Genomic DNA, 26,077 nt, shown 5'->3' on the forward strand with positions numbered 1-26,077 from the left:
TCTGGGTCGGCCAAAGAACGCGCTGCTATGCCCGTGCTTATTAGATCTGTTAAGGACACGCTACACTTAGAGGATGAGCCCCACTCGCCAGGTAAGCGGTCTTCTTTTGGGACCCGCGGAACCGAGAAAGCGGCTCAGGTATTTCCCTGTCCCCCTGAGTTTCGCAAAACGGTGAATGAACAATGGCGCAATTTAAAGCGCAATTTTGTGGTAGCTAAGCGGTTTCAGTACCGTTATCCCTTTGCAATGTGGGGGTGAAGGGTTGGAAATCGGCGCTACCTACCACATGTGCAACGATGTGAGTAAAAGAGGAAAAAGTGCTTAGTGCATACAAAATAGTGCAAAATGTGACAATTATAATTAATCTTGTAAATGAATAGATAATAAATCCAATAAATAAATAAATAAAAAATAGAAAAAAGTTATTAAATATATGGTGTTTGAAGTGAAGTAAAAAAACTGGGTATGTATACAAAGTTAGTGGTTACAATTGCCACTATAAAATGCTGAATGAGGTAGTTGTGAATTAGTCATAAATACTATAAAAATGCCATTTGTTTATCCTTTTGTTAAATGCTCATGTAATGTGTCGGTCTGGACACTAGGGGTCACACTTACCCTGGGACACACAGAAGTGTATAAGCCAGATAACAGGAACTAAGTAATTCTCAAACCTGCCTGTTGGTGGTCCCACAGGACCAGAAAGATCCCATCTGGGTGTAAAGGGAAAAATAAAAGATCCTTAGTGTGACAAGTAAAGAGCAAGTATACAAGGCAATAGTATCGACTCACGCTTGAGATTGATGCAGCAGATCTTCTCAGATACTGGCAGTCTGCGCCGGGGAAAAACTACAGCGTTCCAAGCATCGGCGAGCTGCGGACCGGAAGTGACGTGGGTTTCCGCCCGACGTACGTTTCGTCATAGGACGTCTACGGGGAGCGGTTATCCCTTTGCGTCTCCAATGGATTTGCGCTGGACTGTGGCCCCCTAAGGTGGACCACACGGTATCCAGATTACACAAGGCCACTCTGATGCCCACGGAGGCTTATCCGGTGCTTAGAGACCCGGCGAATAGGCGGGTGGAATCTCTTACCCGCCACTCCTATATGGTGGCAGGTCCCTTGATGGCGCCTGTGTTCGCCTCAGTAATGGTCTCTCAGGCTGTGGTAGAGTGGACTAAGGTGCTCAGACGCACCCTTGTGACTGATTCCGCCCCTCTTGCTACTTTGGAGATGGTGGACAAGTTATTCAGGCTGTTTTAGACCTGTGTGATGCAACCTTGGATGAGGCCCCTTTAGTCTCACGTTTATCTGCTGTCACAGTGTTAATCCATCGCCTTGTGTGGCTGTAGAGCTGGTCGACCGACCAGACTTCCAGGAAGACAGTGTCTGACAGCCCTTATGCAGGGAATCGCCTTTTTGGGGACTCCCTTTACGAGTTGGTTAAGGGCGTCACTGGGGGTAAAAGCACTCTGCTGCCCCATGTGTCCAAGGGTAAGTTTTTTTTTTCCGCGGTAAGCGGGGCCCTTCCTTTAAAGAAGAAGCCTTGGGCGGGCAAGTCTAAAGCCGCCCACTCTGGCACGGCAGCCCCGTCCGCCATTCAGGACAGATGGGTTCAGGAACTCATTCGGTCGGGGTACAAAATCGAATTTCGATCGCGCCCACCAGACAGATTCTTCCCCTCAAATCTTCATTTGACCCCAGATCGTTTCCAAGATCTCCAGCGGGCGGTTCAGGATCTCCTCGCCCAGGGGGTAATTGTCCCGGTGCCACGTCGGGACAGGTTTCGGGGGTTTTACTCGCATCTGTTCACGGTGCCCAGAAAGGAGGACAAGGTGCGTCCGATTCTGGACCTAAAGTTTCGAAACCGCTTTGTGCGGGTTCACTAATTCCATATGGAGTCCCTCCGATCGGTGGTGGCCTCTCTGAGCCCGGGAGAGTCCTGGCTTCAATCGACCTCAAGGATGCGTATCTACACATCCCTATATTCGAGGGTCGTCAGAGGTACCTCCAATTCACAATCGCGGAGGAGCACTATCAGTTTGTGGCGTTAACTTTCGGTCTCGCTTCGGCTCCAAGGGTGTTTACCTAAATTTTGACTCCTATTCTGGCCCTGTTGTGGGCACAGGGGATCGCAATCCTTGGAATATCTGTACGATCTCCTGTTAAGGTCGAGTTCCAGTCCAACTGTGTTGCGCGATCTGTTAACCACGGTTCAGACGCTCCAGGAGTTCGGGTGGGCCATCAGCTTTCAGAAGTCGACATTGTCCCCTTCTGTTTGTCTCCCTTACCTAGGAATGGTCCGGAACTCCGCCCATACGAGAGTTTTCCTGCTGGAGGACAAACTCCGGACTCTGCAGAACGAGGTCAGGTCCCTCGAGACAAAGAATCCTCATCACTCAGGACCTGCATGCAATCCCTAGGATTGATGGTATCCGCCTTCGAGGCGATACCGTTTGCACGGTTCCACACGCGATCTCTGCAAGCAGAGATCCTAGCCAGGTGGGACAGGCATCCTCAGTCCTTGGAAAGGAGGTTATCTTTGAGTCACCTGGTCAGAGTGGACCTTCTGTGGTGGCTCCAGTCTCCGGCTCTGACGGAAGGGAAATCCTTCCGGCCGTTGTTATGGACGGTGCTCACCAGGGACGCCAGCCTGTCGGGCTGGGGTGGCGTTTTGGGCAAATTGGCTGCCCAGGGCACTTGGTTGGAGGAGGAATCCTCCCTACCGTTAAATGTCGTGGAACTGAGAGTGATCAGACTTTGTTTGCTCCGTTGGTGGGATCGTCTTCAGGGCCACCCTGTGCGGGTACAGACGGACAACACCACTGTGGTGGCGTACATCAATCACCAAGGGGGCACCAGGTGTGCCCAGGCGGCCAAGGAAGTGGCCGAGATTCTGTCTTGGGCCGAGACGCGGGTCTCGGCGCTTTCGGCAGTTCACATTCCGCGTGTGAAATACTGGCAGGCCGACTATCGCCAGACCCCGGACCAGGGGGAATGGTCCCTACACCCGGAGGTTTTTCAGATGCTGTGTGCGCGATGACGCGCCTCCTCTAGACAACAAGTTGGGAAGATTTGTGGCAATAACACACAATCCTCTGGCAGCCGCCTCGGACGCGCTGGTGGTGCCTTGGAATCAGTATCGCCTGATTTATGCCTCCCCCCCCCCGAACCAGTTGTTGTCACAGTTCCTTCGCAGGTTGGTCTCGAAACCGAGGTTGGTGGTCCTGGGGGCCCGGACTGGCCGCGCCGGCTTTTTACGCGGACATCATGCAAATGGTCGTCAAGCCTCCCTGGCGGCTCCCCTTATGAGACGATCGAGGCTGATCTTCCATCCTGCTTTACAGTCGCTGGCTTTGACGGCGTGGCTGTTAAAAGCCAGGTCTTAAGAGATCGAGGTCTCTCGTCGGCGGTCATTCCTACCTTGCCTAGAGCTAGGAAGGCCTCGTCCGGTAAGATTTATTATCGTACCTGGAAGGCTTACTTGCCTGGTGCGAATCGCAGGGTTTTCATCCTCGCTCCTTTTTCGGTGGCGAGGGTGTTAGCCTGCCTGCAATCCGGTGTGGACTGACGTCTTGCGCTGACCACTATTAAGGGTCAGCTATCTGCGCTGGACATTCTTTTCCAGCGCCCCTTGGCGTAAAAATCCATTGATCCACACCTTTATTCAAGGTGTACATCATCTGGCCCCCCCTCGGAGGGCGCTCTTACCCCATTGGGGACTTGTATTTAGTTCTGTCCGTTTTGCAACGTCCTCCCTTTGAGAACATCGGGGAGATTCCTCTGCCTGCGCTGTCACGGAAAGTTGCCTTTCTGGTGGCGATCACATCTGCTCGCAGAGTGTCGGGAGTTGGCGGCCCTGTCTTGCCGCTCCCCCTACCTGGTGGTTCATAGGGTTAAGGTGGTCTTGCGACCTCATCACTCCTTCCTTCGGGAGGTGGTGTCTGAAATCCATCTCCATGAGGACATTGTTTTGCCTTCGCTGTGTGCGAATCCTAAGCATCCTAAGGAGTTTGCCTTGCATTCATTGGATGTTGTCAGGGCGATCAGGGTTTCCCTGTCGTCTACCGAATCCTTCAGAAAGTCGGATTCTCTTTTTGTCCTTCCTGAGGGACCTCGGAAGGGTATGGCTGCGTCTGCGGCAACCATTTTTGAATGGTTCAGATGGACGGTTGTACAAGATTATTCGCTTAGGGAACGAGTCCCGTTCCCTAAGCGAACTCTTCCAATCGGTGGGTGTGTGTTGGGCCTTTCGCCATCAGGCGTCGGTGTCCCGGGGGTGCAGAGCGGCGACCTGGTCGCCCGTGCACACCTTTACAAAATTTACAGACTTTGTTTAGGCATCGGCAGATGCCTCCTTTGGCCACAAAGTTCTGAGTGCGGCAGTACTTGGGGGGAGACATGGCGTTTTTAGCCAGTCCCCTCCTGTTGGGGTTTTTTCCCCCCTGGTTAATTTGCCTTCCTGGGTTTGTTCACTCCTGTTGAGCTTTCCTGTTACCCAGTGGGTTACCTTTCCGGTTATTTTAGCTGACCTTGGGTGCTTCATTACCTTTGCGACGGTTGCGTTTCCCACCCCTCATGTCTACACTGCTTTGGGACATCCCGTAAGTGATGACTGTATGAGTGGGCGGCGACTGTCAGAGCACAAGAGAAAAATATAATTTTTGTAAGATCTTACCGTAAAATTATTTTCTGAGTCCTCTGGCAGTCGCCGCCCCTCTTTTGGGGTTCATGGACTATCTACTGCTTGCTACCAAACTGAATTGGGAATGAGGCTAGCCGGGGTATTGGACCAGAGGGACAGCCCCCCTGTAGGTGTGTCTATGCAAATTTTTGTGAATGTTTCTAACAAAATCTTCTGCCTAGCTTACTCCTGTGGATAAGAGGTCAATACCCATAAGTGATGACTGTATGAGTGGGTGGCGACTGTCAGAGGACTCAGAGAAAATAATTTTACGGTAAGATCTTACAAAAATTCTATTTTTGCATGCCTGTGGTGAGGGCCATTATTCCTTAATGGCACCCCAATGTGCCTTGCTAGCGCACATACCAAAACACATGTGTAGCACCCTCCTAGGCAGGTGCTAGTGAGAGAGTACTGTATAGTTTTTGGCTCTGTCTGTCTATTGGAGGAGCAGCAGGGAAATCTATATTGCTTTCTGCCTACCAGAGAGCAGGATCTGTGAGTTAGGTCTGCTCAGTGTGTGATTCATTGGGTCTAGATAGTGTTTTCACACTGGTCCAATAGAGAGGCATGTTGGACAGTGGGAGGAAACCTGACCAATGAGTACACAGGCCTTGATACAGTCACAGTGATTGGAAGAGATTCGCTGTCTAAGTGCATTATAGGATACTGTATAAAAGCCAGGAGCACATGTGCTGTGGGGTCTTTGGCTGGTGAGCAGAGTCCCGGAGGGAGGGTGGCGTCTGCCTCCTCCTCTGTAGCGGTGGCACGTGGTCGCAGGCAGTCGGCCTGGGGACCAGAGGAAAGATACTGAACCCCAGAGGTCCAGGAGAACTGGCTTGAGGGGTAGAGATACTGGAGACCCCCCTCAAAAAACAGTATAGTGAGTACAGGGGATCGTGTCTAGGGGCCTGACCTGAGGGGGGCCACCCCTGTGTAGGATAGTCAGATGACCGGGTGTCAGTCCGTGGAGGATACTAGGTAGGTATCCTGAAGATAATCTACCCAACTAAGTAGTCCTTACAGAGACTTAATCCTAATTCATCTAGTGGCAAGGTGAATCTGCAGCCGGGCTGCATCTTCAGACAGGAGTCCTCATTCACTGTGAATAGTTTGATCTGGAGTATCCCACTCTTCCCTTCTCCCATCCCTATTTAAAATAAAACACCAAAAACAGCTACATACCCCTGGACTGATCATTGACTGAGCTAAGAAGTAAAGTGTTAATCTGTGAATGCCAGTGTTTCTAACGGTAACCCAGAGGGACCCCAAGAATGTGTTATCCAGCAGTCCTCAAGGGGGGCAGTGCTACACATGGTAACAAAGCAACATAGATTTTGGTGCAGTGCCATTTTAAAAAAATATCATGCAATTTTTCACACATAGGACAGCCCATTGAAATTTTTGGGCTGCTTTAAACACAATGTGCAAAAATGCATGTACGCTGTTGAACCTGTGTAGGTGTAAATAAAGCCTTAGATCTCACAGTGCGGATGTAAAACCATATGGCTGCACATACTACAAAGTACACTGATATGTGTCAGGAGGAATTAAAGACAAAATGTAAAGTTCTCAGAGTACTGCTTGGGAATCATTAAAATTGAAATATATTCCCTATACCCTAGCAAATCTTTAACGTCAAAACTTTTTTCTTTGTTGGCTAGAGTGGAGAGGGATTAGAACCCCAGTTAGTGTTTATTGCCGTCTATGCCCCTATTGGAGAGATTCACCCTCTCTATTTGTCCTGTTTACCATTATCGTTGAAAATTAAAGTAAAAGAAAATTGCATATTTTTGGTTGTCCCCAGGACACTAGTTCTGGTGACTTGGATTCCCAGGGATTTCTTCTCACTTCCTGTTTGGCTGTGGGACAGGAAAGAAGGGAAATCTCTGCGATGTAACCCAAATGGCGCAAAACAAAACCTGACCGGGTTTATTATACTCCCTTGCTCTATGCAAAATGAAAAAAGTTTTGCCTATAGTTCTACTTAACTTTTTGAGTTCAGGTCCCCTATGAAAGGCTGTATGTATCTTGTTGGTTACATAGCTGTTCACGATTTTTTAAATCATTTCTTGTATGTTAGAAATAATGCAACCCCAATTCCAAAAAAGGTTGAGACTGTGTAAAATCTATATAAAAACAGAATGTGTTAATTTGAAAATTTCATAATCCCATTTTTCTTTAGTTCATTGAAGGACACAGCTTCAGCTCTTCATAACCGTTGGGTTACACTGCCCCCATACTTTTATACTTTTTGTGGGGTTCCCCTGGTGTCTCATGGAGTCTTTGGAGCACATCTCCCCGCCTAATGTCCTTTCTGAGGCTGCGGGATCCTCCCGGGTCCCAACCATCCATCGATGCACTGAGGGCGGTCCTGGAGTTCTTTGTGTCCCGGGTGGAGGTGGTCTTCGGACGACAGGCTAGCAAAAAGCCCCTGCCTTCCCGTCTCATCAGATCCTGAATCCGATTCAGCCGCCGCGGACGTGGGTTACCCTGCTGGGTCTGCAACCACGCCCCTGGAATCCTCTGATAGGATGATTCCTCCACGTCTGCAACCGCGCATGAAAAGGCGCTGGTGGAAGCACTGACTGTATCTGTGCGTTAGACCTTGAAGATGGAGGATGCAGCTGCAACAGAGGCACAGGTTCCCATTGGCACTCGCAAGCCATTCAGAGCGGCAAAGGTGTTTCCTTTCCCCGCCTATTTTGACAGAATTGTCGCTAAAGAGTGGGGACGACCAAAACGCCCCAGGGGGGGGGGGGGGGGAGGGGTCCCCCATAGTGCTTTACTAGGCGTTTCCCATATGAGGAGTCCCTTATAAAGTGCACTGCTCCACTAGTCCTGGACCCTCCGGTTTCAAGATTGGACAAGGCAACCTTGATTCCGGTTGAAGAGTCCCCAGCCTTTAAGGATCCGGCTGACATGAAGGCGGAGGCTGTGGCCCACAATATGTACACTCAGGCTAGTTCGGCACTGAGGCCGGTATTCACCATTGCCCTGGTGTTGCAAACTCTGACCGAGTGGGCCAACCTTTTATGCCATAACCTGGAGGGAGAACAGCTCCCCCCTGGCTTTGCTGAGCTGGCAGACCAGCTGGTCTAGGGGCTGCAGTTTATCTGTTATGCCTCTTTGGATGCGGCTCCCCTAGTGGCTCAGCTCTCAGTTTTGGCAGTGGTCCTTCGGCATGTCTTTGGCTCAAATGCTGGTCTGCGGACCAGACTTCTAAAAAGGCCTTGACTGATCTTTCCTTTCCAGGAGATCGCCTGTTTTGAAGCTACCCCGGGTGACATCATAAAAGGTCTCACATGGGGAAGAGTACCTTTCTTCCGCAGGCTACTAAGGGCAAAGGACCTCGTTGTAGAAGTGTACCTTCCTTTTCGGCTAATAAGTGTTCATCCTTCAGGGTCGACTGAGAAGGGCTTGAAGCCTTTCAGGGCCACCTCCTGGAGGATCCAAAACGTACCTGGTCTGGCAAGCCGAGAGCGGGCTTCTGCGGACAAGGCTCCTTTAGCATGAAGGTGTGCCTTCACCTGTATCAGGGGTGTGGGGGTGTCTTTGCTGGTTTCTGGACCCATAGACTTCCCTGGTGCAAGACAAGTGGGTCCACTAAGTCATTCGGTCCGGCGACAAGATCGAATTTTGCTCTTGTCCCTTCCACCCCCGACAAAGTTCTTTCCTTCCAACTTGTGCCTGTTCCCGGACCTCTTACTTGGTCTGTTTTGGGGTGGTTCAAGACCTGTTACATCAAGGGGTGATTGTCCCGGTTTCCGACTTACAGAACGTTTTTAGGGTTTTTACTCAAACCTGTTTGCAGTTCCCAGGAAGAAACGCAAAGTGTGTCCAATCCTGGATCTCAAGGCGCTGAAGTGCTTTGTGCGGGTGCAGAAGTTCAGAATGGAGTCCATTCACACGGAGATGGGATCCCTGTGTTAGGGGGATTTCCTTGTCTCCATCAACAGCAAGGAGAATAAAAAAAGAGAGGGTTGGGACTTTGAGTGAGGCATATATAACTGAGCCTGATTGTAAAACAGAGTCAAGGGTAAAAATAAATATCCATTTTATTGGGTACAACACATGATGACAATGTAAAACATGTAAAAATGCAAGAGAACATACATGAATGATGCCAGTCTGACCAAAACATATTGAAAGTATACAGTGTGTCAAATTATCTAAATACTGGAATTCCAAAGTCATGTAAGAAAATGGTTGAGACAGACATGTATAAATGGTATTTGAATATTGTTCATGAAGATTGTGTCTTGTAGTGCTCTACGCGTTTCGTGTTTCTATACTCGTCAGGAACTGAAGCAATCGTTTGTCTATCAAAAAATAAATGTCAAAAAATATATCCAATATGATAACCATATATAATATGGTATCATCGCCAGGGCATGGCAATGTCTGTCACAATTGGTGGTCTACTTACTGATTAGTTCAGACTGTCGCCACATGGGGCTATGAAGGAAAGTACTGCTGCAATTTGATTAGTCATTTCTTTTGCATGTGTGCGCTATTCTTTTTTAATATACATGTTGCTTGGTCCATAGCTGCACCGGCTTTAGATATACATGTTCAGGGCTTGCTCCCCCAATTTTTTGCTTGTTTATTATGTATTCGGTCTGACCAGACTTCTGAGGTTGAGCAACCCACCCCACACACACACACCTGTAATCTATCAGTGTCCACTATCAAGTAGATATAGGAGGAGTCTCTTGTAGTGCATTAGCACATCTATCCCAGCAAGGAGTGTTGTCTCCAAGGGTTAGAGAGGCTGGATTCACCCCTTTTTTATGGATAGTGTAGGACCCACTGATAATGGGGTACTTTGACGTAGTGGTGGGCTTGAGCACGATATGGTGGGACTAAATCCCCATTTTTATTTATGGATTGTCTCCATATTTGATATAGATATAGATAGATATGACGTCTGAGCATTTTGAATACCAAGGAAATGGTACCACCTTTTAGCATGGCATCCTGACTTCTGATGTGTTTGTGAACTGAACTTTTTTTTATGTTCCACAGATTTTAATACTTTTAAGTTGGAGCTCAGTCCACTAGACTACTCCTCAATGATGATGAACTCTGACATGGATGGTATGTATCATTGCATATTTGTTTTCTGGAGCAGCTGTGCATGACAGTTGATCGGCTTCTATCTTTCATTTTTGAAGCTTGAAGCAGAACTGAACCCTTCGATTTTTAACTGTTTCCAAAAATAATTATATTCAAAGCATGTCATTGATGATAAATCAAGGCTGCTTCTGCTGTCAGCCAAACTGTCAAGCCATCAAATAGCTGGTTTCATAACCAATCACATGTGCAGCAAAACTGGTACTGCAGGTCAAACCGAGGCCAAGATGGCAGCTTCCTTGGCTGCAAAGGAGGGTTTAGGTCTGCTTTAACTGAACAAGTTAAGGCTAGAATCTGGTTGCATTGCATAACTGCTCCAGATTATGTCTGCTGTGGTTTTGATAATTTCCCTTCAATTAATGTAAATGTATGTACTATGAGAAATGAGCTAGGTGACAATGTCTCTGAAAAGGGCGTCCCCGTAAATTAATCTTGCTTGCTTACCCTCACAGCTCCTTGCTCTTCTCAAGTTGGCACTCTTAGTTCCCGAGGGAGCAGTGACATTACTCCTCTGCTTAGCGAACAGTACTTGGGCCTAGTGATTAAAGCGGAGTTCCACACAAATTTTTTTTTTTTCTCATAAAAATACCCCTAGAACAGTCCAGGCTAGTGCATTTAAGCAACGATAGCCTCTGAACTGTCCCCTGTTTAACTTACCTGCAGGATGAAATACTTACCTTGTGTAGCACCCTACAAGGTAGGTGCTATGTAAAGTATAGTGAGCCTTGGCTGCCTAACAGCAGGGCCATGATTTCAGCTAGGCTTTCATGTCTCCCAGGTGTGTCTGCTGAGGGGGGGAGTCTCCACACTGGCTCCATGATCAGATTCTCATAGGGCAGTGGAGGAAACCCAATCAGTGGCTCATTTAGGCCTGTATCTACCCCTGAAGGCAGGCAGATTCTGCCGCAGAGGTTTCTGGGAGTGGGTTTAAGTTTGAGGGCAACGCATGACGCAGCGTCTTTGGTGGGAAGCAGAGTCCCAGGAGGGAGGGTACGCCTGTCTCTCCCCCTGTCAGAAGGATTTGGGTGTCTCGGGTGGCTGCCTGAGAGTCCAGAGAGCTGAGCTGCAGAGAGGATCCGGTGTGCCGAGGACCAGTGGAGATAGAGGGGTTCAGTTCCAGGAAAGCATGCCATGTTCATGAGTACTGTGAATGGCCCCTGAGGGTCTGCCTGAAGTGTAGAGGGGACCACTCCGGTGAAGGTCCCAGGGATCCAGGAGCCAGCTAGTGTCAGAGGGGGTGCCTAGTGAGAGGACCCTGGAGTGTAGAGGGGGTGCCAGCAGTTGGGCCCTGAAGAGTTAAGTGTACAGTGTTGAGGGTTGCAGCAGCACAAGCAGTTACAAGGACCTACTTCAGTCAGTGAAGGGCTGGAGGAAGCTGTTCATCGGACTTTTGAGCTAAACAGATTGTCAGTAGTCAAATGTCCTACAGTCCTGGATCTTCTGAGTTAACCTGAGTATTAAAGTCGAAGTTCAGCACAGTTCAGCAGAACAGTATCTTTAAGCGCCAGGGAGTGTTGGCCGGCATTCAGCTGGCGTCAAGGCAGCGCTAACAGGCATTTTTCTGTACAGTGTCCCATTCCCTTCTCCCATCCCCATTATAAAATAAACAAAACAAAGCAAAGATTCCGGAATGGTCATTGTCTCAGCTCTCACACTTGGGTTTTCAACTTAAATGTGTCGAAAGTGTTACAGGTAACAATGGCAGACCCATATCAGGCCCAATGCCTGGAAATATTGCTGCACTTGTAAATTTCTTGTCCAGCACTACCTTCTGTGGTGTGGGCAGCTGAAGCCGCAGTGTCCCTCTTCGTGTCCCTCTTCCTGGATTTCGGAGTCCCAGAATGCCATGCCTTGTCACTTCCGGGTCAGGTGCGTCATCCCACAGCTGGTTCTGCGAATGCCCAGAAGCTGTTCTCATTCATTCAGCAGGGAATGATGCGCCTGAACCGGAAGTGACGAGGGACACCGGTGCAGGCGCATTGACTCCTGGGATTTATGACACTCCTCTCCCAGCAGTCAATGCAAAGGAGGAAGTGACGTCGGTGGCCACGGCCGCAGAAGGAGGAAGTGGCAGGAAGGTAAATTAATTTTCATTAAAAATAAGGTAAGTAAAAAAATAATAATAATAATTATCCAATTCTTCATCAGGATGTTTTAATGTAATTGATGGTGTAAACTTCAAAATTAGGGTGGAACTCCGGTTTAACTGCTAGGCCTGGGAACTATCATGTGGGAACAGGTCACCTGCACCTCCATACCTGGAAATGCCACATATTCTTGCCAGACTGCAGGAGAGATGAGTATATGTACTCCATACTTCAAGTATACACATACTTCAAGAATGTCTGAGCTCTTTTGTTTAGCTATTGTGCTGCTCAAGCAGTTCAGCAGTTTGATTTTGCAGCTACACGGATGTGCATCTTATTTGTTGCCTGCCCTCCTTGTACATTAGAACATGCACAACATACAATAGACATCTTAATATCGTGGCTTTGGGTATAGAAATAGTTAACATAAGTCTTACCGCCACATCTTCAGACTTAATTTTGCCCCATGTGTTCAGCTTGTAACTTCACCCATACAAATCTTTCTGTTCATTCTAATATAAATTATATTTTAATTTATTCATAGCTCTGGAAGTAGAAAATCAAGTAGAGTTGGAAGAAAAGACTCGACTGATTAACCAGGTCCTGGAACTGCAGCACACTTTAGAAGGTACAAACATTCTGTGTCTGTTTCTTTTCAAGTTATTTACCTAAAGCAGTATTAAACCTAAAAGCAAACATTTAATATATTGCAGCTTACCAATTCTTCAATGTGATGGCTGCATTCTTTTTTTTATCTTCATCTGGTGGTCCAATCAGTAAGTCTGTTTTTCAAAAGAACAAGCTCTTCAGCAGAATGTATCCGTTTAATGTGAAGAGACAAAACCATTTAATACTAGCATAGGAGGCTTACAATGATCTGCTTTTATTCATGTAAAACCTTTATCCTGAAAGAAAAAACTGTTGCTGTAACTGCATATAATGTATTCGCTGGAGTTTGCCTTCAATTTGTTAATGCATCTAAATCTGCTAATGCATCTAACACTCCCCTCCCTCAGAACGATAATGCTGCTGTCCAAAGGTGCCCCCTGTGGTCCTTCATCCAGAGTGGAGGCACTCTAAAACTGGCCAGATCACCAGGTGAAAATTGAGGGGAAAAAAGCCTAAAAAAGAAAACGAATGCTGCCACCACATCTAATGATTAATGAGCTGCAATATATATTTTCAGTTTTGGGTTTAATACTGCTCTAACGCCGGTTTCTTTATATGTGAATATGTGTGTTTCAGTAGAAAGTAAACAAGCTTATGTTAGAATACAGTGGTGGAGGGGGGGGGAGCCTTTCTGGAGTCAGATTAGTGAGTAATAAAAACTGATTGGTTGAGTTACACACCATCCTTTGGTTTATTTAAGTCCGATAACATTCTTGACTGCATTTAAAATGATGAAACTATGCACTCATCTCCTGACAGAAATGCATTGCTTGTGATTGATTTTGTTTTCCATTAAATGTAATATTTGCCTGCTTTATGGCTTGTTGTGCTATTATCCTAAATGGATCTCATGGCTGGTGATATAACACACAGTCAAAACATGTTGATTTTTGGAAGTCTGCAATAGTTTGAAAGTGTTTTATGATGGTTCCCAGATTAGTCACATGGTCTATCCTGGCTGTAGAAGCAAACATCTGAATGAGTATTCCTTAGCAGCGTTTATATATCATTATTTGCACCGTCACAAAATGCATATCCCAGTATTTTTCTGCCACAAATAAAGATAGAAGTGCAGTTAGATGAATGACTGACACAGTGAGATACTTCCATTCTGATCCAGATGTTTGCCTTCTGAAGAGAGGAGCAGTGATGGTTGGGACTTCTTGACCCAGGTCCCGATCTTAGTCCTCAGAAGAGAGCAGCAATGATCATTGTGCCATCTGAGACTAGGTCCTGATGTAAGCCTTCTGAATAGAGGAGCAGAAATGGGTGGGGCTTCTAGAACAAGGTCCCTGATATCAGTCCTCTGCATAGTGGTGCAATAAAGGTTGGGGCTTCTGGAGCTAGGTCTAAGATAGAAGCAGTAGTAGGTCAGATTTTTTGAGCCAAGTCCCTGAAATCAGTCTTCTGAAGAGTAGCAGTGATGGATGGGGTTTAGCCAGTGCTGGGTTGGGGTGGACATTGGGCTTGCAGAATGAAAGATGTCCTGATATTTAACATATCAAATTTTGGATTTGGGATAAAGATGCTTTAAAGGTTAAGTTCACCTTTTGGGAACGTTGCCTGTTTTACCCCTTTTTAGGGTGGAACATGTAACCTGTTCTCACTGCTGCAGCCACCATCCACTTTCCTCTCTCCTTGTGACAGCAGTATGTGGAGAAGTTCCCTGTTCTAGCTGTCACTTTTTGAAACCAGCGTGGTTGTGCAGGGCTCCGCCCACATAGCTGCCTCCTCCATAAACAGAGCTTTATGTATGAATGAACTACAATTCCCGTCTCCTTTGCAGCGGTCTTCTTGTCGTTTTCAATGAACTACCACAGTGTTGTGAGCGCTGTCGTAGTTCATTGGTTCCTCCTTTCAGAATGTTTCGGTATGAGGGAATAGACTCCCTCCAGAGATGTTTCTGGCTAGCTCACTAGATTGCTTTAAAAATGGCCTGGATTCATTCCTGGGTGTACTTAATAGAAGTGGGTACTATATTTTTTTTTTTTAAGCAAAGTTGACCCAGGGAATATCCGATTGCCTCTCAGGATTTTTTTCCCCTGCTGTAGCAAATTGGATCATGCTTTGCTGGGGTTTTTTCGCCTTCCTCTGGATCAACTGAAGGTATAGTATTGTGTATATGGGATTGTATGGTTGGGTTTTCAATACTGTTTTTTTTTTTTTTTGTTATTTGAACCAGATGGACTTTTTTTAACCTGACTTACTGTAACTATGAGGTACGAGTAAGCAGACACACTGATAGTGTGCAGGAGACCTGCATGGCGTTAGTGATCTGCTAATGCAATGCTTTCCAGGCTCCTGCAACAAAAAATATTAAATGCACTTTTTTTTTTTTTTTTTTTCAATTTCGTTCATTGACGGACACCGCTCCAAATCTTCTTTGCCCCTTGGGTTATGCTGCTCTCCATAGGAGTAAGACACTAGGTGGAAACAAGTTTAACTACGCCTATAGGGCAGTCTTAGGGGGTATACTCCCACTTCCGGCTATAGGACGTCGGCGGTCCTGCAGTCCCTAGTGTCGAAAGTTGATATGGCCCTTCAAAAGCGGCCTAGCAAAAAGCGCCCCCCGCCTTCACCTGTATCCTCTTCCTCCTCAGATTCTGAGGTGAATTTGGCCGTCGCTGCGTCCACGCACCCAGAGTGCTCTGACAGTGAGGATGAATACTCTTCCACTACAGCCGCGCATGAAAAGGCACTTTTGGCTGCACTGATTGGATCAGTGCGGGAAACTTTAAAATTGGAGGACACAGCTAATGCTGCGTTAATGCAATTTGGTACCCACAGACCATCCAATGTAACTACGGTCCTGCCTATTTTGACGAGATTGTCGCAGTGGGGATCCCCGAAACGCATGGTTGGGAGGTATCTTTTCGGAAGAGCCCCTTTTGAAGAAACAGAGATTTCCACCAGTGGGGATTTCTCAGGTTTTCAGATTGAATAAAGCCACGCTTCTTCCGGTGGAGGATTCCCTGTATTTTAAAGACCTTGTGGACAAGAGGGCTCAGGCTCTGGTCCAATACCTTTTCACTGTGGCAGGTTCAGTTGTGAGGCTGGCGTTTGCCATCACCTTGGTTTCCCAGACCTTAACGGAATGGGCAAAGCTTCTGCGCCAGGATTTGGAAGGGGTTACAATAGATCTGTGATGCCTCCCTGGATGCGGCCCCTTTAGCCTGCAGAGTGTCTCTGACAGCTGTGATCCTTCGCCTCATGATTTGGCTGAAATACTGGTCTGCGGACCAGGCTTCCCAAAAGGTATTGACTGATTTCCCTTTTGTAGGAGACCGCCTATGGAGCTTCTATGGAAGAGATCATTAAAGGTCTTACGGGAAGGTAAGAATACTCTGCTTCCACAGGTTGCCAAGAGCAAAGAGCCTCGTCCTTAAACGTGTGTAATTTCTTCTCGGCTCACAAATGGCCATTTTGGCTCCCAAGACAAGGGGTTAAAATACACCCGGAACTTCGTGGGAGGTTCCAAGAGACCATCGCCTGGTTAGTCAAAAGCGGGTTCCACTGGTCCTGCCAGCTCCGACACCCTGCGTGCAGATGTAATTGCCACCAAGAAGGCCACCTTTTGTTGTGACCGTAATCAGAGGAAGTTCACAAATACAGTTTTTGAAGAACCGACAGTACTAGATTGAGGTCCCACGGAGGTACCAGGGACTTTACCGGTGCGAGTCTCTTGGAGACTCGCACCAAGAAATGTACGCCCTCCAAACTCAATGATAAATCTTCCTAGAAGTCGTTTTTCAAAATTTTAAACAGTGCAGGAATCACCGAATCTGGCAACCCTCCTATTCTTCAGTACCTGGCTTTCAATAACCAGGCCGTTAAAGCCAACGACCATAAAGCAGGATGGCAGATTTGCCCTGGAGACAAAAGATCTTCTCTGAGAGGGAGTCTCCAAGGAGCATTGGCTACCAGTCTTACGAGGCCTGCGTACTAAGACCAGCGAGGCCATTCTGGAGCCACAAGAATGACTGGAATCCCTTCTGCCTCAATTCTGTGCGGATGCTGCGTTTGGCTGCAAAGTTTTGCAGGCTGCTGTTGCAGGGTTTATTTTTTTTGTTGGTGAGCTACAGTTGTTCCTGGTTGAGCTCCTGGTTTACCTGGTTGGCTATATTTAGCCCTTTTGGGAATTGTGTATTGCTGTGTTTCCCATCCCTCATGTTAACACTGCTTTGGGACATCCCAAGGGTCAAAGAAGATATGGAGCTGTGTCCCTCAATGAACAAAAGCGAAAACAGTTTTTTTGTCTTACTGTAAAATCCTTTTCTGTGATGTTCATAGATGGACAAAGTACCCACCCCTCTGAGTTGGGTTATGTATTCTTCTGACACTGCTTGTTACAAAACTGAAGTCCTAAAGCAGGAAGAGGGAGTATACCCCCTAGGACTGCCCTGTAGGCGTAGTCAAACTTGTTTTCACCTAGCGTCGTCGTCCTATGAAAAGCAGCCTAACCCAAGGGTCAAAGAAGATATGGAGCGGTGTCCGTCAATGAACGTCAGGGAAAAGGATTTTACAGCAAGACAAAAATCCAGTTTTTATAATATATATATATATATATATATATATATATATATATATATATATATATATATATATATATATATATATATATATATATATATATATATATATATATATATATATATATATATATATAAATATATAATTTTTTTTTTTTAAATTAACTTCTCCTTTTAAACTTAAATACAAAGTCTCTTAAAAAAAAAAAAAAAAACATAACATGTTATACTTACCTGCTCTGTGAAGTGGTTTTGCACAGAGCAGCCCTGATCCTCCTCTTTCTGGGTCCCTCCTCTGTGCTCCTGGCCCCTCTCTCCTGTTGAGTGTCCCCACGGCAAGCAGCTTGCTATGGGGGCACCCGACCCAAGCCACAGCTCCCTGTGTCTATTCAGACATGGAGCCGCGCCCCCACCCCTTTTTCTCCTCATTGGCTGACAAACTTTGACAGCAGCAGGAGCCAATGGCGCCGTGCTGCTGTCTCAGTTAATGAGGGGGAGTCCTAATCAGCTGAGATACTTCTGCAGCATCGCTGGATCCAGATGGACCTCAGGTAAGTATTAGAGGGGCGCTGCTGCACACAGAAGGCTTTTTATCCTAATGGATAGAATATCTTTACAACCACTTTAATCGCTATGAGCGGTTGCCAATCTGACCAGTAGGAATGGGTGGGAGGCAGGAGGGAGCAGGCAAAGCTCTGCCACCTCCAGTTACCTGTCCTCCATCTATCCATCAGAATACATGTGCTCCCACTCTGGAGACTCTTTTGAAAGGTAGGGGTAGGGACTGCAGATATCGGGGTGCCTTGCCGGGGCCTGCAGCTTTGCAGTATTTGCAAATGTGTGCATCTAAACCCCTGTTTTTAACACATACCGTTAGACAGGTTAATTAGGTTAGTTGTGACTTAAAATTATTTTGTCTTTTTTGAAATGCGTTTGCCTTTCCTATGCTCCTTGCTGTTTTAGACTTTTTATATTGGGCAGACTAGATGGGCCAAATGGTTCTTATCTGCCGACACATTCTATGTTTAGACCAGTTATAGGTGGGGGAAGTGACCACTTTTTCTACACTTCTTCGATCTAGTTGGGGGGTTAAGGTTAGATGTGTCTTTAAAAAATCTATAGATCTCATTAAAGTCAAAATTTTGGTAAATTACTAAATAGGACTAGTAAATAAAAGACTGTGTGTAGAGAATTGTAAAATAGGCATACATTTGGCAGCATCTCCATACAACCAATTTTTGTCCTGGGACTTTAAATGAGGAACAGCACATACAACCAATTAATAACTTGTTTGCAGCATTGTTTCTTAAATAAATATGAATGGATAAATATATTTATTCAATAACCACTTGACGCCCACGCTATAGCCGAAATCCGGGAGGGCATACAATGGATGTCCTCCCGTTCTCGCACCCCCCCAGGGAGCTCTGTGATCCCCAAGTCTTTGGGACCCATCACAGAGCAGGGTAAAGGGCCAATCAAAGTGGGCCCTTTAGCATGTGCTCAGCTGTCAGCCAATGACAGTTGATCACAGAAGCCGGTTACTGGCCTTTTCTTTGTTTCTTCACACTGTCAGCATGAAGAAAAGGAGAAAGCCGTTAACTGGCATCTGTTACAGTTAGAGGGACATTGGTCCCCTTAGTGCCCTTCACTGCTGCTAAAGAGTGCCCTCCAGTGCCGCCTATCAGTGGATAATTTTAAAACAAAATATGATTGTTTTTTTTTTTTTTTTTCAGAATTTTTGGTCTTTTTTTGTTTTTAGCAAGAATTAATAAAACAACCCAATGGTGATTAAATATCACCAAAAAAAAAACTCAATTTGTGTGAAAAAAATTTAATTTGGGTAGACTGTTGCATGACTTGTTCACTCATTCAAAGTGTGAGAGCGCAGAAAGCTGAAAATTGGCCTTGTCAGCAAGGGGGTATAAGGGCCCAGTAAGCAAGTAGTTAAACAACAAGTTAAATGAGGCACAGCACATACATCCAATGAATAAAATCCCAGGACAAATAAATTGGTTGTAAGGAGATCTTATGAAGGGATGGAGGCACATCGCTGGGTGTACTAGGTCACATTCTATTTTATTACATTTTTTTCAGTAAGCTTGTACTGTCCAATATAAGTTTCCATATGGGTACCGGTTACACTGATAATATTTTATCTACTTGCAGATCTCTCAGCTCGTGTCGATGCTGTTAAAGAAGAAAACCTGAAGCTCAAGTCAGAAAACCAAGTTCTTGGACAGTATATTGAGAATCTTATGTCGGCCTCTAGCGTCTTCCAAACAACAGACACCAAGAGCAAGCGGAAGTAGTGCATCTTTGCCTTCACTGGTTTTACTTGTACAGTACCTGAGTAACATATGTGGGTCCAGTTAGTATAGAATGTGCATTCAATCAGACAGTACTTGTGTAGATCGGTTCTATGTATAGTGACTGCACAAACAATACTATGTTAAAAAAATGGCTTCACTGTTTTTTAATATATTAACAATAATATAAGGTGACAGGAAACCAAAGGCCAACACATGCAGTTTTGAAGTTTCACAAATAGTTGTCCTATAAATACATCAGTTTTAAGTCAAAGCTTTACACCAATATCTTTGTGGATCTACTAATGTCAGTTAGCCGGATAAAAAATAACCTTATTTAAAGGGAGTTTTTTGTTTAAAACTCCAATGTGGATGCTAAACGTTTTGTTTGCGTGCAAAAAATTACACTACATCTGCACTAGATGGGTCTTATAATCTGTCAAACAAGATCCTAACTCGTTTGTTTTTTGTTTTAAGATTTATGTAAAATATTGAGAACTGCTCCGTCTAAAAAATCTTTCTGCCATTTCGGATGCATATTATCCCATGCATCTTAAATATGTTTGTTTGCATAAGCATAGATTTTCAATGCAGCCATCTCACACCTTTTCTTGCAGCCCTTGGCTAGTTTTAGCATTTAAAAGAAACCTGCTTCAAGACAAAGATGGATGAGGCCATTGCCAATCTCTTCTTGAGAAAGTGTTATTTGTCTAGCTGTCATGCTGACCCTCTTTGCTCCTATATTTTACTTCATTAAAACAAATCGGCAAGGACTGCTAAACCACTAGGTTCAAAACTAAGTTACTGACGTGGAATAAGCAGCCAGATTTGGAAAGTCAAAACAAGCTGACAGCTGAGAGATCGATAATGACAGCCTGCTTATTTTCCTTTATGACTGGTTTACTTTAACTGAGTTGTTAAAACTTTTCAGTATCTCACTGTACCTTTTTAATTACATCGATCTATTACTCAGATAAGAATGGTTGTTTTACCTTTTTTTCTTAGAAGAATCCTGGATTTAATTCAAATTGCAGCGATCATATACTCTGTAAATTCCTTAGAGGTGATGTAGTAGATCCCTCTTGAGTATGTGTAGCCTTTCTAGAACCAACGAAAGCCTTTGCCAAGTGCTTCTCTCCAGTCAGCATTCGGTTCTGAGTGTGTTGTACCATAACAGGTGATAACGCATCGGGATCATGAAAGAGCCTTTCATAATGCAGCAGGTAAACCTTACTATGGATCACTGAGGCATTGTTTTCTGCTAGGTGCCTTTTTTTTTTTTTATTTTAATAAGTGATTTGGCATCTGCATTAGAGATTTATAAATTTAGAGTTTACAACATCCATTTACAGCATAGGGATTAAAACCTTCTCCTGTGATTTCAACAGATTTGTTTAAAAAACGACAAATCATTTTTATTTGTCTGTACCTGCAGTTTCTAATCTCATTTAGGTATACTAGTCTTCGGCTGCAAGATCGGTTTTACCCTTAAGCATCTTGTGTAGCTTTAATTTTTCCTATTCTTGTTCTGCAGTTCCTTTTTAAATTATTTAATGCCACCATTCCAGCCTTAGGCTGCTTGGTCAGTGTCACGTGAGAGTAATGCTGCCTTGTAAGATCAGAACAGTATTCACTGTAAAATATTGTAGGGTGTATGTGTTCATTTTAGCAAATGTGTATTTATTATTTGTGTCAAATTTTATGTTTGATTCTTTGTTTGTTTACCAAACACCAAGGATGGTGTTAGATATTTGCACCTAACAAGATTTTAAATGCTAGGCCGTGAGCGTCTAATGGGCATATCCTTGCTTACTAGTGTATTGGAAATGCCAGGGATTGGGGAAGGGGTGACAATGCATTATATTACTTTTTTTTTTGTTGTTCTTCTTTTTTTTTCCTCATTTCCTTGCAATTATTTAAAGAAGCCCACTTAAAATATTTTATACCTGACAGTTAATTGCCAACATATGTGAATGTCTTGTTTATAAAAGCAGCCATACTTCCTACAGTGCCAATCATGGCTGGGCATTTTCTTGAGGAGCACATGTATTAAAGTAGCACGTGTACGGGAAAACAAGGAGTAAAGGGATTTGGTGAGATGTAACTCAGTAATTACTATACTGACAAGTTTACATCCTTAGTTATTCTAATTCATTCTGTAAGAAAGAATTCTGAAATAAAGTGTTTTTTATTTATTCCATTCCTCTGTGTAACTGTCTTCATTCATTGTGAGGCATTTGTGGCAATTTTCTATGCCTTTTGGACCTTCTGCATTGTTCAACTCCAGGCAGATAGTACAAAAAAATTCCCACATTATACAGTTATTTAATAAAAAATGTACTCAATATTGGTATCTGGCTATTTGAAATCCTCTGTGCACTAGAACTCTGGGAAAGGGAAGGACAATATTTATTTTTTCCTTTTTTTTTTTAAGGGTACATTCACACCATATGTGGTGGGACTGTATTGGACAGCTTTTACAGTACTTTTTTTTTTTTTTTTTTTTTTTTTTTACTGGAGATCTGCAGATAGATTCACCTTACTTTCTGGAAGAATCACACGTTCAGAACATGTCTCCTTTTGGAGGGTTTTGGATTTTCCCTCCCTTCTTGCTCTGATAACAACTCTAACATTTTTGACTTCCCATTACCTTTTCTCCGTGACAATAGTCAACAGGGCAAGCAGAGGGGTTATCTCCTCAAGGGGAAACCAGCACTAAAACCAGACAGAGGGTTTTACCCCTTTCCCGTATATATTCAAAGCAAAAAGAGAAGAGCTGCCTTTCTACTCTCACTTACACATGTACTTGTACATTATACACTGCCTTTTACAGAAGTGCATTAAAAACTTAATGGGTTTGTATGTATGTTTATGCAAAGAGCTTGAGATTAAATTGCATGTAGTCTGTGAGATTTTATACACACACACACACACTTAAAGGAACACTTTGAAAACACATCACATCTCAATGGGGGGGGAAAAATCTCATGCTGGATGAATATTTATACTGATATAGACTGGGTAATGGGCTAGGAAGGAAAGGATGCCACATTGTTTATTGGAAATTAAAATTATCAACCTACAGAGGGCTGAATTCAAAGACACCCCAACAATCAAAGTGAAAAAATGATGCAGCAGGCTGAAATTTCATTGCAGCAAATCAAAATGGTACTCAGTAGTTTTTTGCGGCCCCCACGTGCTTGTATGCATGCCTGACAACGTCGGGACATGTTCCTTTTGAGACGACCAGTTGGTGTCCTGGGGTATTTCCTCCCAGTTCTGGAGCAGGGCATCACTGAGCTCCTGGACAGACTGAGGTGCAACCTGGTGGCATCAGATCAAAACCTAATGTCCCAGAGGTGTTCAATTGAAATTAGGTCAGACGAGCGTGGGGGCCATTCAATGGTATAAATTCCTTCATGCTCCAGGAACTGGTTGCATGCACTCGCCACATGAGGTGGGTCATTGTGGTGTACTAGGAGGAACCCAGGACACACTGCACCAGCGTAGGGTCTGACAAATGGGTTCAAAGATTTCATCCCAGTACCTAATGGCAGTCAGGGTTCCATTAGCATATAGAGGTTTGTGCGTCCTTCCATGGATATGCCTCCCCCAGACTAGGGATAGACCGATTATCGGTGGGGCTGATGATCGGAGGCTGATATTAATTTTTTTTTTTTTTTGAAGAAACGCCCACAAACTTTTCTGATTATGACCGATTATTTCTTCAAGTGGTTGTACTGGAGGGATGCCAGCTGCTTGATTGTCATTGCAAGGAATGGGAGACTGACCCTAGCCAAATGCAAAACCAGTGAAAAACAGTCAGAAAAGATGAGTAGGGAAAATAATTTCAGTGGCCTCCAACTGTAAAACCATTCTATTTTGGAGGTTGTCTCATTGTTGCCCATCAAGTGCACCTGTTAATCAGTTTCAACTGCTTTGGTGTAATGAGATTAACACCCCCCTCTGCTACTTAACCACTTTAAGACCGGATGGATTTGCCCCCTTAATGACCAGGCCCTATTTTGCCATTCGCCACTGCGTTATTTTAACGGACAATTGCACGGTCGTGCATCGCTGTACCCAAATAAAATTGACGTCCTTTTTTTTTTCCCACAAATTGAGCTTTCTTTTGGTGCTAATTGATCACCTGTGCGATTTTTATTTTTTTATTTTTTGCGCTATAAACAAAAACAAATGCGACAATTTTTTTTAAAAAAAAACAATACTTCTCTTACGTCCTCTGACAGTCGCCGCTCACTCATACAGTCTTCACCAATGGGTATTGACCTCTTATCCACAGGAGCAAGCTAGGCATAAGACTTGTTAAAAACAAAGCAATTTACATAGACACACCTACAGGGGGCTGTCCCACTGGTCCAATACCCCCGGCTAGCCTCATTTCCAATTCAGTTTGTCTTCTGCCTAGATAGGAGTAAGATAGGCTTTCCCTGTGCTGGGGCTACATGTCTCAGCCTTTCTTCTGTTTTATTACTTTTATTTTCTGCAAAAGTGTTTTCTTTGCACTACTAGCTTTTTATTTGTTCTGCGCTTAGTTAGTCGGATCTTCGGAAGACTACAGCGTTTGCAGAGCTGGCAATCGGACTGGTCGATATGGTACTCCAGGACAGAGGATCTAATGGAATCCCAGCCCGCCATCAAGCGTTTAGCGAGCTATGCGTGCGCCCTGGCCTAGCAAACGACCTGCTCCTGTCCCCAGGGGCAAAAGCCTGCAAGGTGGCTACCTCGCTGGGATGCCTCAACATGCGGTTTTGACCGTGCGACTCATCCTATTTCGGCTGACGGCCCCCCGCCATCTGGGGTGGGGGGTTCCCGCGATATCGAGGCGCCCACGCCGTATGGAGCGGTAAGTAACCTCTGTGTGGGGCCTCTGGGGATGACAGTCTGCATGTGTCTGTGCTCTCACCTCATGTCTGTGTCCGGGGCTCGCATCCCTCCCGGTCCCTGCGGGGGCTTCTGGGCGCAGGTATCGCCATGTGGGGGTTTGTGAGGGTCCCTATCCCTGCCCGCTTTATTACTGTTTGGGGGTGCAGACATGGGGGTGCACCGGACCGCTGCGGTGCAAAAAACCGCGGGTCAGCCATTTTGGGTATGGGCAGCTGCTCTGGCCTCACTGGGCACCTTCTGCAGCGCTCTATGTAGTGTTTTTGGCACCTTCGGGCGCCATCTTGCAGACATCCCAACCTGCAAAAACTCATTTGAGGGAGGTCGCACAAACGTGCCCCCTCCCCCCTTCGCGTGCGCACGACGCCCTTCCCGCGCAACCACGCCCCCCCTGCACTAATTTAACACAACTAGAGGATGATCAAATTAAATGAAATCAGTATACAGAGGTTTACTTACTAAGAGATATTAAAGGAGCACTCTAACCACCATGACCACTTCAGTGATTTGAAGTGGTCATGGTGGGAGGAGTCAGAAGCACTGCACATGCTGGGATATTTACAGTTCTGTGCTGGGAATAGTTGCACCCCTAGCACATGTGACATAGGCAGCCAGAAAATGTCATGTCCTTTTTTATACATGTATGAACAAGGACGTGACATGTTATGACAGAACACACCTAGTTATTAAACTATTTGCAACAATTTACACACATAATAATGCACATACCTTTTCTACTTATTTTGCAGACTGCTGGTGGGTACTGATGGCGGTTATTGCTGGTGGGTAGTGCCCTGTGCAACCTACCTCTGTGCCCACCAGTGCTTTGCCTAGCTTACCCTCTGCCCACCTATATCCTCTTAGCTTATGCTGTGCCCTTCTTGCGCCATTGTGTGCTCTCTGTACCTTACCCTGTGCCCACCCTTTCTACGTACCCGCTGTGCTCTCTCTACCTTATCTTGTGCCCACCCTGCCCCTGTGACCACCTGTGCGCTAAGCACCTTACCTCATGCCCTCCTTAACTGGTACCCACCCTCCCCATGTGCCCTCTGCACTTTACCTTGTGCCAACCTGTGCTCTCTCCCACTGCACATAGGCCCACCCTACCCCTGTGCCCCCTCCTCCTTACTGTGCCCTTCCCACCTTACCCTGTGCCCACTCCTGTCCCCTCAGGGCTGGAAGTGAGTGCAAGCTCTTGTACCCAGGCTCTATAGGGCTCCCAGCTGGCCATGCTCAGATCAGACATGCCCCTCCCAGCACAGAGCTGGCTGTTTGTGTAATAGTAGACTCCTTCTTCTGGAGTCTGGACCAAGTCTCCCCCTCAATAAGGCTTTGTGTCATATACGTGCAGCATGATCATGTGACAGACAAGCCGCGCTAATGCACTGTGGCCACTAGAGGGCGCCGGTATTTAGTGACAGTGCTGATTCCAAACGTGATAGACGATGTGTGCCCACCTGCAGGGACGCCCTCACCCGTTACAGGGGTGGAGGGACGTCTGCGTGGTTTCCTAGACCTTTGGCTGCTCCGGGTCCGGACAGGTGGGTTCAGGAAATCATTCGATTGAGATACAAGATCGAATTCCTTTCACGGGCAGCGGACAGATTCTTTCCCTCAAATCTTCATTTGACCCCAGATCGGTTACACGATCTTTATCGGGCGGTTCAGGGTCTCCTCACCCAGGGGGTGATCGTTCCGGTGCCTCATCGGGACAGGTTTCGGGGGTTTTACTCAAATCTGTTCACTGTGCCCAGTAAG

At 45.6% G+C, this 26,077-nt stretch overlaps 1 protein-coding gene across 1 annotated transcript in view; it reads left to right on the forward strand.

The window, feature by feature from the left end:
- SCOC (short coiled-coil protein) overlaps positions 1-19,651 on the forward strand; it is a 42,633-nt gene extending 22,982 nt beyond the window's left edge. The window contains exons 2-4 of the mRNA XM_082253741.1: positions 9,713-9,784; positions 12,452-12,535; positions 19,275-19,651. Of these exons, the coding sequence (XP_082109867.1) occupies positions 9,760-9,784; positions 12,452-12,535; positions 19,275-19,417 (252 nt within the window). The 5' untranslated portion in view covers positions 9,713-9,759 and the 3' untranslated portion in view covers positions 19,418-19,651. The remainder of the gene's footprint in view (positions 1-9,712; positions 9,785-12,451; positions 12,536-19,274) is intronic.
- Positions 19,652-26,077: the final 6,426 nt, after the last annotated feature.

This window comes from Pelophylax lessonae (genome assembly GCF_965119305.1).
Source record: "Pelophylax lessonae genome assembly, chromosome: 1".
Lineage (NCBI taxonomy): Eukaryota > Metazoa > Chordata > Amphibia > Anura > Ranidae > Pelophylax > Pelophylax lessonae.